Raw genomic sequence first — 16,123 nt, 5'->3', positions numbered from 1 at the left:
TGTCCCAGACCGCTTACTGCCTGCTTCACAGAGCAGTGAACAGTCTGGGGCCCACGTGAGCATGTGGGGCTCTGCTGCTTGAGGTGGGCCCCGAGGGCCTCAGACTGCAAAAGTCTACAAACAGCAAAAGCCCAGACAACTGCCTTTGAAACAGTCACTGGTGGACTGTCGCGTGCAGTCTGTAGAGTGGCAGCACCACCCGTCTGTACGCGCAGTGTTGGCCTGTGGTGATGGGCGTCTGTAAACAGTGAGCCCCACCTGGCGACTTCTTGGGTTTCTTTGCTGCGCACTTTTTGTTGCCTTCGTGTCTGCCTCCTATTTGTTTCCTTCTGTGTCCATTGGGATTGGCATAGGTTGTCCTTACGGTCAGCGACATTGCAGCAGGCGTCTTTGCAGAGTCTCTTTTCACTTTTTTGATTATTTGCATAGCTGCCTTCCTAGACGTGGCCTTGCGGGACGGAGGGAGATGCTGACTTTGGTGGCCATGTGACTGATGTGGCTGGGCCGCCCCTCGGAGCATGGCCCGGGGTTCCACTCCCGTCCACAGGCCAAGAGGTGGTGCGTTTTCTTGAAGTTTAGAGGAGAAATATATGTATCTCTTATACATACGCATATTTTAGTAACCAAAGGCTGTGACAAAAATCTGCCTTTTAAGATTTTTCATTTATGTCTTTTTACTTTAATCCAGGAAACTATGGAAAACGTGAAGAAATGTAAAAATTTCCTATCTACGTTAATAAAACTGGCTTCATCTGGCAAGCAGTCTACAGAGACAGCAGCTAATGTGAAAGAGCTCGTGCAGAATTTACTGGTGAGAAACCTTGACTTGACATTCCCTTTTCCCTAAGGCCTGTTGCATAGGACAGACACCTGTTGCTGCTGTGACCTGTGCCTGGGAGGCCTGTGCCAGCAAAGGGAGAGTTCCTCTGGAAGGCTGCAGGCAGAGGGGAGGGGTGCACACCTGTCAGAGGTGTGTGTGGCCTAGCTGAGGAGACTCCTTCCTGGTGCTGGGTGTTCTGGGGCTGGTGCCTGGTGGTCTCCTGGGCTTTGCCATTTTCTGGTGCCTGTGTCCCTTGTCTGTGGCTCTCTTCTCCTCTGGCTGCCCCCACCATGCTACACTCTGGCCAGGGTCCCTGGCAGCTCCCTTCTGGTCCTCTCCCCACTCCTGTGTGACCTCTTGTAAAATTCCCAGGTGTCCGCAGTCCCTGCTGGAACAGGCGTTCCGCACCCTGAGCCAGCAGAAGCCCCCTCCCCGTGGAGCAGACCAGCCGAGGCACATTGGTGCTCCAGTGGCAGAGCCGTGCCCCCACCCCTGCCCCTACCCCTTCTGAAACCTCTGTCGCAGTGAACAGCACTCTGTCTCCTGGCCAGAAGGTGGGAGGATTCCTGGCGGCCTCCCCTCTCCTTAACCCACCGTCCCAAGCTCTACATCTCTACTCAGGGCCGAACTCTTGGCTCTCCCCACGACTGTCTCATGGCTCGGGTATGCTGGCCTCAGTGGGATGGCCTGGGGATCTGGAGTGGCCAGTCTTTCCGTGCCTTCTCCTTGCCCGCCTGACCGTGTCTTCCCGAGTCTCTCAGGGTTCAGTCCAGGCACCACCTTCCCAACCTTGTCGCCTGTCTTCCCGACCTTTATGCCGTGCTGGCCTCTGTTTCTGAAATAGGATCTAGCCCTCTTGCTCTGGGCTCCCTTTTATCTGACTGTGGACTCTGGGCACCCTGACTGCTTGGAGGGGTGAGCACAGCTGTTGTCTGCTCCTGAAGGTGCTGATGCCCTGACTGCCTGGATCCTGTCTGTGTGGCCTCTGGCACGCTATGACCTCCTGTAGCACTGTGCTTGCAGGGCTGGCTTTGATAATGGAGTTACTTTTAGGCTGATCTGCCTCCTAGCAAAATGCCGGACACCGAATAGGTGCCTGGTAAACACTGAGTAAAGACTGGCATTGAGTAAGAGACTTAGAAAAAGACGAGAAGTGGACAGGTGACCTCCCAGGAGACAGGGTCCGCAGCTGGCTGCACTGCGGCGTCCAGGGTGAGCGCCTGTCGCACGTGTATCTGTGGAAGGTGTAGCACGCAGACTTTCCCATCTCCTCTGTCCAGTGAAACTCGGGGCGGAATCAGCCGTAAAATACGAGACCAGAGTGATGCGGGATTCAGAAGTGTGTGTGGAATCTCATTCACCAGAATTTCAACATGGATTTTATTTTTAAGGATGGAAAAATTGAAGCAGAAGATTTCACAAGCAGGTTATACCGAGAACTTAATTCTTCACCTCAACCTTACCTTGTGCCTTTCCTGAAGGTAATTTCAAAGGTCCTGGTGCTTGACGAGCAGGAGGGGCCAGGGAGGGGTGGGGCGCAGATGCTCCAAGTGCGCAGGGGTGAGGATGCTCCAGGCACGGAGGGTGCACAGCGCCTGTGCTCCCTGCAGGGGCGGGGCCGGGGACTCAGTGCCTGGGGACAGAATGTTAGGTGTTTTTCTGTAAAGCAGGAGCTCCCCTGACACTGTGGCCTTGTGGTTCTGTCGTGTGCAAGGTGGTGAGAAGGGCGCGTGCTTTCTGAAAGTGAGGGGAACAGGGAATGGGGTAGCGTTTGCAAAACCGGATAGGACCAAGGGTTTCAACAGCGTCAGGCTGTCTCTGTTGGATAATCATTGGTATCGGCACCTTTTAAAAATTAATACGTATATTTGTACATATTTATGAGGTGCATGTGATGTTTTGTTACATTCATAGAATCAGGGTATTTGGGGTCTGTCACTTTGAGTACTTATTTCCATGTGTTGGGAACATTCAGAATCTTCTCTTCCAGTGATGTTAAGATATTTTAAAAAGTATTTTTAAAATATGGCTCTTTTTGTTTGTTTTCTTAAACACATTTTGGACATTTGCTATCAGGAATAATCCCGCCTAGTGGGAGGGCGGGATGAGGTCCTGGCCCCTGACATCCAGACGTGCTGCTGTGAGGGCCAAGATCCGTCTTATATAATAAACTCAAAAATTTTCTGTAAAAGTTGATATTTCTGAATTTTTAAGCAAGGAAAACTGACGCATGAGCAACCCCCCTGACCCCTCATGTCTGTCTTTCCACCCAGAGGAGCTTACCCGCCTTGAGACAGCTGACTCCCGACTCCGCGGCCTTCATCCAGCAGAGCCAGCAGCAGCCGCCACCGCCCGCCTCGCAGGCCACCACTGCGCTCACGGCTGTGGTGCTGAGTAGCTCAGTCCAGCGCACAGCCGGGAAGACGGCGGCCACCGTGACCAGTGCCCTCCAGCCCCCTGTGCTCAGCCTCACGCAGCCCACGCAGGTCGGCGTCGGCAAGCAGGGGCAACCCACACCGCTGGTATGGAAGGGGCGCCTTACTGGTCCACACAGCCCACCGTGCCTCTGCTCCCTCCAGCTTCTTAGATCAATTGGCCACGGCTCAGAAACCTTTTCCAAGCATGCAGGAAGGTCCTGCTAGAGGAAGCTTGGGCATTACCTTAGTTAAAATAGAAATCAGGGTTGAGGCCCTGGGATTTTGTATTTTGTCTCAGTAAAATGAAATAGTTGAGTTGGCTTTGAACCACTGGCACGTCCCTGCCTTGTCTTGTCTAGGGATGTTACTGGTGTAAACGAATGCAGTGTGTTTTTAGAGGATCTTGTAGACAGATGTTCTCTTGGATTAGGAGCAGCAGTCCAAGCGTAAGACACGGGCACCCGCGTGGGACAGGTGGGCAGGAGACTGGAGACAGGGTAGCAGCTCACAGCGCAGGGTGGATTTAGGTGGGTCCCGGGAGGCAAAGCTGCGGCTGCTCACAGTGGTTCATTTATGTGCAATTTGGATCTGGCTTTGTTGGTTTTGTAGTCATGACGTTTGCTCTGCAGCTAGAGAAAGGATGTCTTTACCAGAAGAGTTACATTTCGAGCACATTCCCTTTCATGGGCAGAGGGATTCACCAAACGTAGAAGGGCAGTTTTAAAAAAATGTCAGAGGGGTTTTCTTCCTCTAAAGACAGCTTAAAAAACAATGATGCGGGCTCCCTCATCTTGAGCCGGTATGTGTTCTGATGGTGCACACGTCAGAACCAGCTGGGTGAAGAGTATCCATTGGGGAGCTGGCTCTTGTGCTCTGTTCAAGTTGCATTTGTTTTTGTCTTGATTAGTAGCGAGGAGAACAGGGTAAAATGGCATGGAGGGAAGGTGTCCCTTATAAAGGCCAGGGAAGCATGGCCACTGGGAAGGGCTGAGCTCCTGTGTGAAGAGAGGGCTTCATTGCCTTCCTTTTGATTCCAGAGGGAAAGAGATGTGCTGTGCCCCTTGCTTCAGTGTAGTGTAAGGATAGAACTTCCCTATTCCCTAGTCAGTGGAGCTAGTTTACCCAAAAGGTGGGTTCTATGTAAGCAGGGACGGTCTGTGGGCAGTCATTTTCTTGCCAGGTGTTGACCTCTGGTGCTTAATCACACACGAGCAGCGTGGGTGTTTTTAGAATTAGATGCTGTGTTCGGCAGCAGGATCACCTCTGCATATTGCTTCCATGGGCTCCTCCTAACCATGTGTGGAGTCTGCAGAGCGCAGTCGGTGGGATCCAGGGCATCCGATCCATTGCCTGCACCCTGAAGCCTGTGGAGGCAGAACCCGGGCTTCTCCCTGATTTGATGGCAGGCTCCCTGTACCGCAGGGCCTGGCCCGGGCATTTGATGACAGGTTCCCTACACCGCAGGGCCTGGCCCGAGCATTTGACAGCAGGTGGCCTGAGCTGCCTGAGGCTCCTCCTGTCCAGTCTGGGTGTTCCTGTTTTATTGAAGAAGTGTTTGCATTATAGGCCCCTTCCCCAGGCCCCCACACATGTTCTGCAGCATGGAGTTGACCTGCCAGGGCACCTTTGCAAACGGTAGCAACTAAATTCTGAAACACCTGGACCCAGAGGTTTGGGGCCAGGCCTTATGGACTTGAGCATTGGCTTTTGACAGGGATGCCAGTGTCTCTGGGCCCCAGTGTCCTGGGGACAGGGCCAGAGCACAGGCCGTGGTCAGTGCTGCCAGGTTTTGGATCTCTGCCTTGTGCTGGAGGTGAGAATGAGAGGCAGGATGAAAGCGGAGCTGGCCAGACCCTACCATAAGGGGCCCAGCAGGGTCTGGGTGGACAGAGCTGGCCATGCTGGGGGCAGTGGGTGGAGGCCCTTGAGGGCCAAGTTCAGGCAGGACTTAGGAGCTCTAACCCCACTCTAGTAGAAAAGCCCTCAGCCTTCCTATAGAAAATTCAGAAAGGGAGCTAGGTTTGGTGGCTCATGCCTGTAATTCATCACTTTGGGAGGTCAAGGTGGGAGGATCGCTTGAGCCTAGGAGTTCAAGACCAGCCTGGCCAACATGGTGAAACCCCATCTCTACGAAGAAATACAAAAATTAGCCGGACATGGTGGTGGGCGCCTATGGTCACAGCTGCTCAGGAAGCTGAGGTGGAGGATCGCTTGAGCCTGGAAGGCAGAGGTTGCAGTGAACCGAGATCACGTCACTGCACTCCAGCCTGGGAGACAGAGCGAGACTTGTTTCAAAAAAAAAAAAAAAAAAAGAAAATTCAGACGAGGTAAAACCACTTGACCTGTAGCCACCAGGCAACAGTGTCACCTCTGCTAATATTTGGGGGGTAGTGGTCCACCCCATCCTGGGTTGCTGAGGTCAGCAGGCATCACTTTGCTACCCGCCCCCTACAGGCCCTGACCAGTGCCCAGGGGCAGCTTCCAGGCAGCAGATCTGCTCCCGCTTGCCCCTTCTGTGCCCACACGGGCACCCCTTGCCCACGTCCTGCCCTGGTCTGGCCGAGTCAATGCCCAGAGCATGGTCCTGTAGCCTGCTGGGGTTGAGCCGCACACGGGGTCTTCCCAGGACTTCTCACTGAGGGCGTGGGGTACAACGGAAGGAAAGGGAGGAACCTCCTGCTAGGGACCGAGTGGCCCCTGGCCCTCAGGGAGATGCTCACCATTCTCTGCTGGTTCTGCCTCAGGTGATCCAGCAGCCTCCGAAGCCAGGAGCCCTGATCCGGCCTCCGCAGGTGACGTTGACGCAAACACCCATGGTCGCCCTGCGGCAGCCTCACAACCGGATCATGCTCACCACGCCTCAGCAGATCCAGCTGAACCCGCTGCAGCCAGGTGAGGGCCTCGTGGGCCCCTGGCCACTCAAGACCAAGGGCTGCTCCCAGAGCCAGCTGCCACTGGGCTTTTGTTTAATTGTGGTAAAATGTACATTACATAAAATTGGCCATTATAAGTATCTAGTTCAGTGGCATTAATTTCATTTACTGTGTTGTATAACCGTCACCATTGTCAGTATGATTTTAAATGTTTCTTACATATTTACCATGGTTAGCTTCTTTATCTGTAATTATTCCTGCACTTTAAAAACCTTGATGAAATACAGGAAAATAAATGCTTGAGAAGTACAACTTACACGTCGTACTGTAATTTAGAGTTATTAATCTGAAGTTTTTGGAAACTTTCTTGTAGCTAATTAGGAGAGTGGTAGCTGTGCCTCTGGGTCTGTAAAGCACCAGAGCACATAGTTGATCTAATAAAAGCCTTGTGTGGTTTCCATTGTGTGTTTGTTTTGTAGTCCCTGTGGTGAAACCCGCTGTGTTACCTGGAACCAAAGCCCTTTCCGCTGTCTCGGCACAAGCAGCTGCTGCACAGAAAAATAAACTCAAGGAGCCTGGGGGAGGTTCGTTTCGGTAAGGAATGGGCCTGTGTACATTGGAGGAGTGTGGCCAGAGCGGAGAAGAATCTGGAGTCCGTGCTGCTGCATTCCCGCCCATGGGTCTTTCCCACATGGCCCTGGTGGCCAGGGGCTCCGAGGCTGCTGCTTCACACTCACTTTGACTTCATGTCGCTCACTTTGACCTCACGTTGCTCACTTTGACCTCACGTCGCTCACTTTGACCTCATGTTCACACAAGTGTGTTTTCCCATAGAGTTGACTCAGAGGTTTTGCTTCATACACATAGCCAGAAAGCGAATCAACTGTATTTTTTCATGAAGTAATAGGAAATTCATTTTTTATTATAGTGTAGTATTTTGAGTTCATTGCATTCATAGTATAAAATGCTTCACTTTCCATGTATTCAACTTCAGAACCCTCAGAAAAGCTGTACTGGGCCAGGCGCAGTGGCTCATGCCTATAGTCCCAGCACTATAGGAGGGTGAAGTGGGAGGATCGCTTGAGCCGGGGAGTTTGAGACCAGCCTGCGCAACATAGTGAAACCTTACTCAACAACAACAAAAAAATAAAAAATTAGCCAGGCTTAGTGGTGTGCGCCTTTGGGCCTAGCTACTTGGGAGGCTGAGGCAGGAGGATCACTTCTGGCCAAGAGTTAAGTGTTACAGTGAACTATGGTTTTACCACTATATGCCAGCCTTGGTGACAGAGTGAGACCCTGTTTCTAGAAAAAGAAATGCTGTGCTTTGCCTGGGCCTCCTGGAAAGCAGCTGGTCTTAGCATCGCTGTCAGTCAGGGAGGTGCTTATGGGACCTGAGCAAGGGGAGAGGCTTGGTGTGATCTCTGTTGTGATCAAGGGGTGGTGGAGTTGTGTGTATTTCAGGAAGTCTTACTGTGCGTTTTCCCTTTCCCAGACACTTCATCGAACCTAAAGACATCAGGCAGGGCATAGCAGGCCTGGGGAGTAGCTGTGGCCTGAGCCAGAGTCCAAGCCCAAGCAGGGAGAGATGGCCAGCATGTCTGGGCCCAACAGGAGGCTGATACCTCAGTGAGGAGGGAGGACACTTAGGGACATACACAGGTGAAAGAATCAAGGCTGCGGGAAGCCTTGGTGTTTTGCTGTCAAGGAGTCAGCGACCTGGCAGAAGGGATAAAGGAGAACGATCCCTGTGGGCTGGCTCAGGATTGGAATGCTGATGCAAGCCACTGGGTTTCAGCGTGTGTTGGCAGGCATAGGTAACCATGGGTCTTGCCATAAGTTTCTAGCTTTGTCCACTGCAGGGTCCTGGGAACAGTAACGTGCCAGTAGCAATGAGCACACCTAGTGCTCAGATGTCGTCTTCTAAAAACCATTTTCCACTAAAATGACAAGGGCTCCTGAGAGAAAAGACTGATTGCAGGGCTGGGATAAGGAAATACAAGATGAGCAGAGACCGTCCTGTGTCAGAGAGCAGTGGACATGGGCATGACCTGGACGTGGATGTCAGCAGAGTGGCCTCCGTCCCACGACTGGGTCCCACAGCCGGAGCCCTAAGCTGTGCAGCCCAGTCACAGTCCGTGACTGCCCGGGACGCCAGGCCGTGGCCAGACCCTGAGTGAGCACGTGGAGCCTGTAGGAGGACTGGGCGTGAGAACTGCTGTGGAGCAGCTCCCCGGGACACAGCGACCCTGGGAGATGGCAGGCAGGCCCCCGGCCTCATGTTCAGAGCCCACTGCTGGAGGCGGCAAGTGGAGGCTGCGTGCGTGTGGAATTCCCAGCAGGACTCTTAGCCCATGTCTCCTCACGAGGAGGTTGAAGTCAGCCTGGAAGAGGACGTTCTGCACACAGCTGGCCTGTGTCTTCCAGGTGTCAGGGGCAACCCAGGAGTCAGGAGAGGCTGAGGAACCTTCCAGCTCGAGGAGCTGGACAAGACGTGGCAGCTGCAGGCAGCTGGGATTGGGATGTGGACTGTCCTGCAGGGAGAGGCGCTGCTGGGACCAGGGCCCATGGGGGAGGGCCTGGGGAGGGGTCATTCATCATGGCCTGGTCTCAATGGCACCTGCTTCTGGAGGGGACGCCCTTCTCTGTAGGAAACATACGCAGAATGTTCTGGGTGGAGGAGAGTCAGGTTAGCAACTTTCAAGTGATTCAGGAAAAAATTGTGCGTACTCTTCTTCCAACTTTTCTGAGCCTTTAAAAAGAATTTAATGCTGCCTCTGGCTTTGAAAAGCTTTGCATAGATCAGACCCCCAGAAGTCCCTGTGCTGCTCCCGGCTCTGCTTTCTCTGGACTTGAGTCCCCTGCGCATCTGTGTGTAGATACTAACCCGGCGCCAGTTCACAGCTCTCCTTCCGCAATACGGTCAGGCTTTCCAGGAAAGCAGCGAGGCACCGTCTTTGCTGTGGCAGATGCAGCAGGTGCAGGCGCTTGGGAGGACAGAGGCCTGGCCTTGGCGCAGCCCTGCCTTCCACGTGGGGTTTCCTGCCCTTACCACCCCAGCCCTCCTCCTGATGAATTCCTTGTACAGTTAAAACGATCTTTCCTTCTTTCCTCAAGGGACGATGATGACATTAATGATGTTGCATCAATGGCTGGAGTAAACCTGTCAGAAGAAAGTGCAAGAATATTAGCCACCAACTCTGAATTGGTGGGTACGCTAACGCGGTCCTGTAAAGACGAAACCTTCCTCCTCCAAGCGCCTTTGCAGAGAAGAATATTAGAAATAGGTATGTTGGTGTTTAATCCCTGAGTCCTTATTAAACAGCAGCGCTGGTGGAGCATGGAGCTTCAGGTGAGCACACCTGATACCTGGTCATGTGTTTTGTCTGAGTTTGTGATTTCCACATGGTTGCTGGTGGTGGTTCTTGGGTAAAGTGTGGGTACCACTGCCTTCCACCCCACCAGCCTGTCTGGGCTGCCCTTAGGTTGTATAAAAGCAGTAACTGCCGGCTGAGAGATTAGCTGTAAAGAAAGAACTGTACTTAATGATTTTAAAATCTGTTTTTATTGCCTGACCTTTAGGTAAAAAACATGGTATAACGGAATTACATCCAGATGTAGTAAGTTATGTATCACATGCCACGCAACAAAGGCTACAGAATCTTGTAGAGAAAATATCAGAAACGGCTCAGCAGAAGAACTTTTCTTACAAGGTAACAGGCTGTTTGCCTAGGAGAGCGTCTTTCTGTTGTTGACCCCCACTCTGCTGGCTGGAAGCCTCCTCCCCACACCCAGGCAGAGGGCAGTGGGTCCCAAGTGTCCCCATGTTCCTTTTGAATGTGTTTTGGATTTCTTACAGGACTAGATTTTGGGACGACTTCTTTTTGAGACAGGGTCTCACTCTGTCGCTCAGGCTGGAGTGCAGTGGCACAATCTCGGCTCACTGCAGCCTCCACCTCCTGGGTTCAAGTGATTCTTGTGCCTTAGCCTCTCAAGTAGCTGGGATTACAGGCACACACCACCACACCCAACTAATTTTTGTGTTTTTAATAAAAGAGACAGGGACTCGCGATGTAGCCCAGGCTGGTCCTGAACTCCTTGCCTCAAGTGATCCTCCTGACTTAGCCTCCTTAAGTGCTGGGATTACAGGCATGAGCCACTACGCCTGGCGGGTTTTACCTTTTGGAAGGTGATCCTATTCACTCTGTGGGCACCTACCTCTCTCCCTGGGCTGTGGGCTGAACTGGCAGACCCTGAGGTGCCGCAGCCCTATTCTCATGAAGAATCTCTTCTAAGTAAAACGTGCCCTCCTCACCAGCAGTCACATGAACACGCTTCCAAGGGCACACGGGGTGAGGTGGTGCCTGCTTCCGTAGCCAGGAGGCAGCACCTTCAGGGCAGCACTGAAAATACACACACTCAGCCCTTGCTGTAAAAGTAGTTCTGTGTTGCTGCAAAAACGGTAAATGTTACTTAAAAAATCAGACAGTATCGGCCAGGCGTGGTGGCTCACGTCTGTAATCCCAGCACTTTGGGAGGCCGAGGCGAGCGGATCACGAGGTCAGGAGATCGAGACCATCCTGGCTAACATGGTGAAACCCCGTCTCCACTAAAAATACAAAAAAATTAGCTGGGCGTGGTGGCGGGCGCCTGTAGTCCGAGCTACTCAGGAGGCTGAGGCAGGAGAATGGCGTGAACCCAGGAGGTGGAGTTTGCAGTGAGCCAAGATCGCACCGCTGCACTCCAGCCTGGGCGACAAAGCGACAAAGCGAGACTCTATCTCAAAAAAAAAAAAAAAAAAATCAGACAGTATCAAAGTGCAGAAAAGGGACACTCTCCCACAAGTGTGGCCCTGAGATAGCCAACACGAGACTTCGTTCTGTGGACGGGGCATTGATAGAACTCTTGGGCGCAGCATCTATGAGGTGGGAGGGTTGGGTCCTCGCCAGATTGAGACTAGACGGAGGGAGGGCGTTGTGCATGGATGGTCCAGTGGTGTTAGACAACCCCTTTGCTTGCTGGGCTCTCAGATTTATGACAAGCAGGATTTTAACTTTCTTCATAGGATGACGACAGATACGAGCAGGCGAGTGATGTTCGGGCACAGCTCAAGTTTTTTGAACAGCTCGATCAAATTGAAAAACAGAGGAAGGACGAACAGGAGCGGGAGATCCTGATGAGGGCAGCAAAGGCAAGTGCTGGGTATCTACTGCTGTCGTCTGGGCCCCTCCGTCTTGGGCACAACCTAATGAGCTCACTGAGTCGCTGGGGTTTCGGGTCGTCAGAGCATGTTTTGGGCTGTCCTTGAAGCAGAGGCGATGGGTGTTGTCCCTGGAGCTGCAAAGAGAAGCCTCATTCATCCAGCACGAGCGTAGATGCTTGAAAAGTGGGGCTGCTGAAGATTCCCAGCACCTCACGCTCCACACAGTCACACCCAGGTGTGAAGCACATATTTCTAGAGCCCCCGTGTGCATTGGACCGGACTCTTCACACTCATATTGCCCTTGTTCTAGAACATCACAGCCAGGCGAGGTGCCTCCTCACTAATAGGGTCAGACAGGAGACCGCAGTTCCCCGGGGATGGGGGTGGGTACTGTGGAGTGGGAGGGGCACTTGCTTCGATCACAGCCACAGGCTGTCCCATCCCTGGTGTGTGGGGCAGGACAGCAAGGAGCCTACGAGACCCATTCTCCTCGCTGTCATCTGGTCACATCAGGTCAAGTCAGAGCCTGCGATTGGTAGATGTGTTTCAAAGACTGTATCTTCTTAAATCCAAATGTTACTGAATTCTCAAGAGTACTGGCTTTTTTCATGGTATGTGATGTAAATTTTCATCTTTGGCTATAAGCATTTAACAGATTTGCTATGCATTCTTTCACATTACCTAGATGTTATTGTATAGTGAATAAGATAACACATTTGTTAAATGATAAACATTTAGTTCATAACTTACTTTTCTTTTCTACCTCTTTCAAAAATAGTCTCGGTCAAGACAAGAAGATCCAGAACAGTTAAGGCTGAAACAGAAGGCAAAGGAGGTGAGCTCTGTTAGTCGTGGGCGCTTTGCTGTGCACTCTGATGCCCCACGGGAGGGGGCTGAGGAAACTGGCACTTCTGTTCGATAGGCATTTGTGTGTCTATCTGAAATGTTTGCCAAGTTTAAATAAATATCATGTCAAAGGTATTTTCCTATGCAAACGGTGTCCTACTTTTAAATTCAATGGTGACTTCCCTTTGGGGGGACATTAGTCTCTGTGCTTTTGACTTGCATATATTTTCTGAGAGTTTTAAGATGAACATCTGTTGCATTAAAAAAAATGTTATTTTTTGGATTATAGAATATGCTTACTATTGAAAAAGTCGAAACATTAAAGAAGTTACGATTTAAGAAACTACAGAAAACCCTTTAGTATCTCTGTATTACTTTTGTAGTAGGTAAAAAACATGCAAGAAATGATGCTCCTTGTTTCCTTTTCAAAATAAAAGATGCAGCAACAGGAACTGGCACAAATGAGACAGCGGGACGCCAACCTCACAGCACTAGCAGCTATCGGGCCCAGGAAAAAGAGGAAAGTGGACTGTCCAGGACCGGGCTCGGGAGCAGAGGTACAGCAGCGCTGTGGGATCGAGGTCCTGGGGAACCATGGGGGAACATCTTAGAGCCACCTCTTCTAGGGGACGGACACACATAGGGGAATTTGCTTTCTCACCATTTACATGTTGTCGCACCTGTTCTGGAATATTTGTTTTACAGTATTTGACATTTTAAATCCAAATCAGCTTATTTGTGGATATCACATGAGCTGAAAGTCGTTTTCATGAGGAAGTTTGATTACCGTGATGAGGTTTAGGCTGGATTTGAAAAGGATGTGGGGAAATTATAACTGTCAGAAGAATGATCTGAATAGGGATCTTGCTGATTATTCTTGCTGCACAGTGTCTGTGTTTCAGATAAACCCCTGTAGGAGAATGAAGGGGAAGAAGTGCCACCTGCTGCTGTTCGTCCAAATTCCATTAGTTTCTCGTCTTGTTTGTGGTTGTATCTTTTACTCTAATAATTATAAACCCAGCCTTAACATGTTATTTTTGCTTTCAGCTGTCAGTTGTTTTTTTAAGTAAAGTACAGGAAGAAAGAAAACGATCTTTTATGTTTCCCTCCTTATTTGCCATCTGTGGTACTGTCCATTCCTTCCCATGGGTCCGTTTCCATCTGCCACCATTTCCTTTTGGCTTGAAGGAGAGCTATTGGGATTTCCTATGGTGCAGGTCTACTGATGATGGATTCTCTGGTTTTGTTTACTTGAAAATTGTATTTCACCCTCATTCTCTTTTTTTTTTTTTTTTTTTGAGACAGAGTCTCACTCTTTTGCCAGGCGGGAGTGCAGTGGTGTGATCTTGACTCACTGCAACCTCTGCCTTCCAGGTTCAAGCAATTCTCCTACCTCAGACTCCCGAGTAGCTGGGACTATAGATGTGCGCCACCACGCCCAGATAATTTTTGTATTTGTAGTAGAGATGGAGTTTCACCATGTTGGCCAGGATGGTCTTGATTTCTTGATCTCATGATCTGCCCGCCTCAGCCTCCCAAAGTGCTGGGATTATAGGCATGAGCCACCGCGCCTGGCCTTCACCCTCATTTTCAAAGGATATTTTTACTGGTTACAAAGTTCTGGGCTGATTGTTTTTTTTCTTGCAAAACTTTCAAGACCTTGTTCCACTGTCTTCTGACGTCCTGCTGTAATTTTTAATTTTTTTAGATGCAGGGTCTCACTGTGTCACCTAGGCTGGAGTGCAGTGGTACGATCATGGCTTGCCGTAGCCTCGACATCCTAGGGCTCAGGTGATCCTCCTGCCTCAGCTTCCCGAGTAGCCAGGACTACAGGTGCATGCCACCATGCCTGGCTAATTTTTGTACTTTTGTGTTTTTGTTTTTTTGTAGAGACAGGGTCTCACCATGTGGCATGGGCTGGTCCTGCTATAATTTTTAACCTTGTTCCCTGTACGTTGTATGCTTTGTGTCTCTGGCATGACTTTCAATCTTTATTTTGAGACATTTGTTCTTTATTTTTTAGAGGTTTGTCTGTGTTGTGTTTTGCTGTGATTCTCTGGATATTCAGCCTGCTTCAGGTTCTCTGAGCTTCATAGATCTGTAGGTCAGTGTCTTTCATCAAATTTGGAACATTCTGGCTAATATTTCTTCAAATGTTTTTTTCCAATTCAATCTTACTTTCTTTTGCTGGGGCTCCAGTTACAGGTATGTTAGACCTGTTGATGCTGCCCTACAGGTCTTTGAGCCTGTGTTCCTGGACTTCAGTCTGTGTTCTCTCTGTTTTCCAGACTGGAAGATTTCTACTGATGTGTCTACGAGGTCCTTGGCAGATGGACTTCTGCCATCTTCAGTTGAAGTTTCCATTTGTTAGCGTATTTTGGAATTTTAAGATTTCCATCTAGTTCTTTTTTAAAGTTAATGAGTATTTGCTGAAATTCCCTATCTTCTCACTTATTGTGACCATATTTCCCCTAATTCTTTGAGCATATCATTAAAGCTGTTTTATAAGGTTTTTGTCAAGTTCAACACCTGGGCCATCTCACATTCAGTTTCTTTCGACTGCTGTTTTCCTTGGCCTTGCACACTTTCTTGTCTCCTTGCATGTCTCGTGGTTACCTGCCGAGAGACTGGACTCTGTGATCTCCCTTAAAAGTTGATTCTTGTAGATGGTTGAGTTACTGACTGACCACCTTGAGTTTGTGTGGCTTTATTTTTCATTTTGTCAGTAAGGATCTGGGGGAAAGCTCAAGGTGTTTCTCAAGCCCCTTTAACTTAGTGGGATTCAAGTTGCAAACTCTCTTTCCTGTCTGGGTTTGGCTTTAGGCTTTGCTAAGGTAGGTCTTACTCTAGGGTGTGATCCTTACAAGGAAAGGTCTTGCTGCTCAGGCAGGCTGGTCTCTCATGCTTCTGGACTCCCATGCTTCCCATGCTTCTGGACTCCTCCCATGCTTCTGGACTCCTCCCCTGCTTCTGGACTCCTCCCCTGCTTCTGGACTCCTCCCCTGCTTCTGGTCTCCTCCCCTGCTTCTGGTCTCCCATGCTTCTGGACTCCCATGCTTCTGGACTCCTCCCATGCTTCTGGTCTCCCCCCATGCTTCTGGACTTCTCCCATGCTTCCCATGTTTCTGGTCTCCCATGCTTCTGGTCTTCCATGCTTCTGGATTCCACTCTATTCTGCCCCGCCCCTGGCTTCTCTGTTTCCCTCTCAGCCCCGTGGCAGCTGCTGTCTGATGCACATTGGACAGTCTTGCACTGCTTCTTGGTATGCAGGTGCACTCTGAGACAGGATCAGGGTAATGACCTGATGAGGGCAAGTTCCCCCTCCCCACCAGGGCTGTTGGAATCATGTAGGTGGGATGTCCCAGACCTCAGTGCTGGAGCTTGCCTGCCCAGATGCTAGCAGTGACCTCTGAGAAATGGCTGCCTGGTGTGGAGAGGAGGGACTCCAGGTTTAACAGACACTAGAGTTTTGGCAGTATGGCATCCTGGAGGTTCAGAGAAATCCCTCCTGGTACAGGTTAAAATGTCGGGTACAGTGTAGGAAGAAAATAAAGATCTTGTCTTTATAAGTGCGTGCATGAAATGTAGATAAAATAGGGGGATTCTTCTCTGGGTCAGAAATAATAAGAAAGTACAGATTCCCAAGGCTAACATGGGCTCTGGCCACTGTGCGGCTGAGAGTCTTGGCCTGGGACAGGCCCCAGCAGGAACCTGCACTCAACTGGGCCTAGGCCTGAGAGCCCACTGGCTGTGAGGTCTGCAGGCCCACACTGTAAATGTAGTTGTAAACCAAGAAAGAATTGAAATTCTGAATAACAACAACATATATTGAGAAGAGCACTTACAGTTAAGGACCTAGTATTTTGTGATTAGCCTTTTTTTTTTTCTGGATTTCTTTTATGGTTAACTGAATTATCAGAGGCGTAGATCTTGTAGCCCATCATCAGTTCAAGAAGTAGAATGTTGT

At 50.3% G+C, this 16,123-nt stretch overlaps 1 protein-coding gene across 1 annotated transcript in view; it reads left to right on the top strand.

Moving 5' to 3' along the window:
• The window catches only part of TAF4 (TATA-box binding protein associated factor 4), an 84,681-nt gene that overhangs the window by 52,187 nt on the left and 16,371 nt on the right, over positions 1 to 16,123 (top strand). The window contains exons 5-14 of the mRNA XM_031934691.1: positions 689 to 811; positions 2,212 to 2,301; positions 3,094 to 3,342; positions 5,982 to 6,129; positions 6,590 to 6,704; positions 9,225 to 9,394; positions 9,690 to 9,820; positions 11,173 to 11,298; positions 12,089 to 12,145; positions 12,594 to 12,713. Of these exons, the coding sequence (XP_031790551.1) occupies positions 689 to 811; positions 2,212 to 2,301; positions 3,094 to 3,342; positions 5,982 to 6,129; positions 6,590 to 6,704; positions 9,225 to 9,394; positions 9,690 to 9,820; positions 11,173 to 11,298; positions 12,089 to 12,145; positions 12,594 to 12,713 (1,329 nt within the window). The remainder of the gene's footprint in view (positions 1 to 688; positions 812 to 2,211; positions 2,302 to 3,093; positions 3,343 to 5,981; positions 6,130 to 6,589; positions 6,705 to 9,224; positions 9,395 to 9,689; positions 9,821 to 11,172; positions 11,299 to 12,088; positions 12,146 to 12,593; positions 12,714 to 16,123) is intronic.

Source organism: Piliocolobus tephrosceles, chromosome 20 (genome assembly GCF_002776525.5).
Source record: "Piliocolobus tephrosceles isolate RC106 chromosome 20, ASM277652v3, whole genome shotgun sequence".
Lineage (NCBI taxonomy): Eukaryota > Metazoa > Chordata > Mammalia > Primates > Cercopithecidae > Piliocolobus > Piliocolobus tephrosceles.
This window is presented reverse-complemented; position numbering and strand designations above follow the sequence as displayed.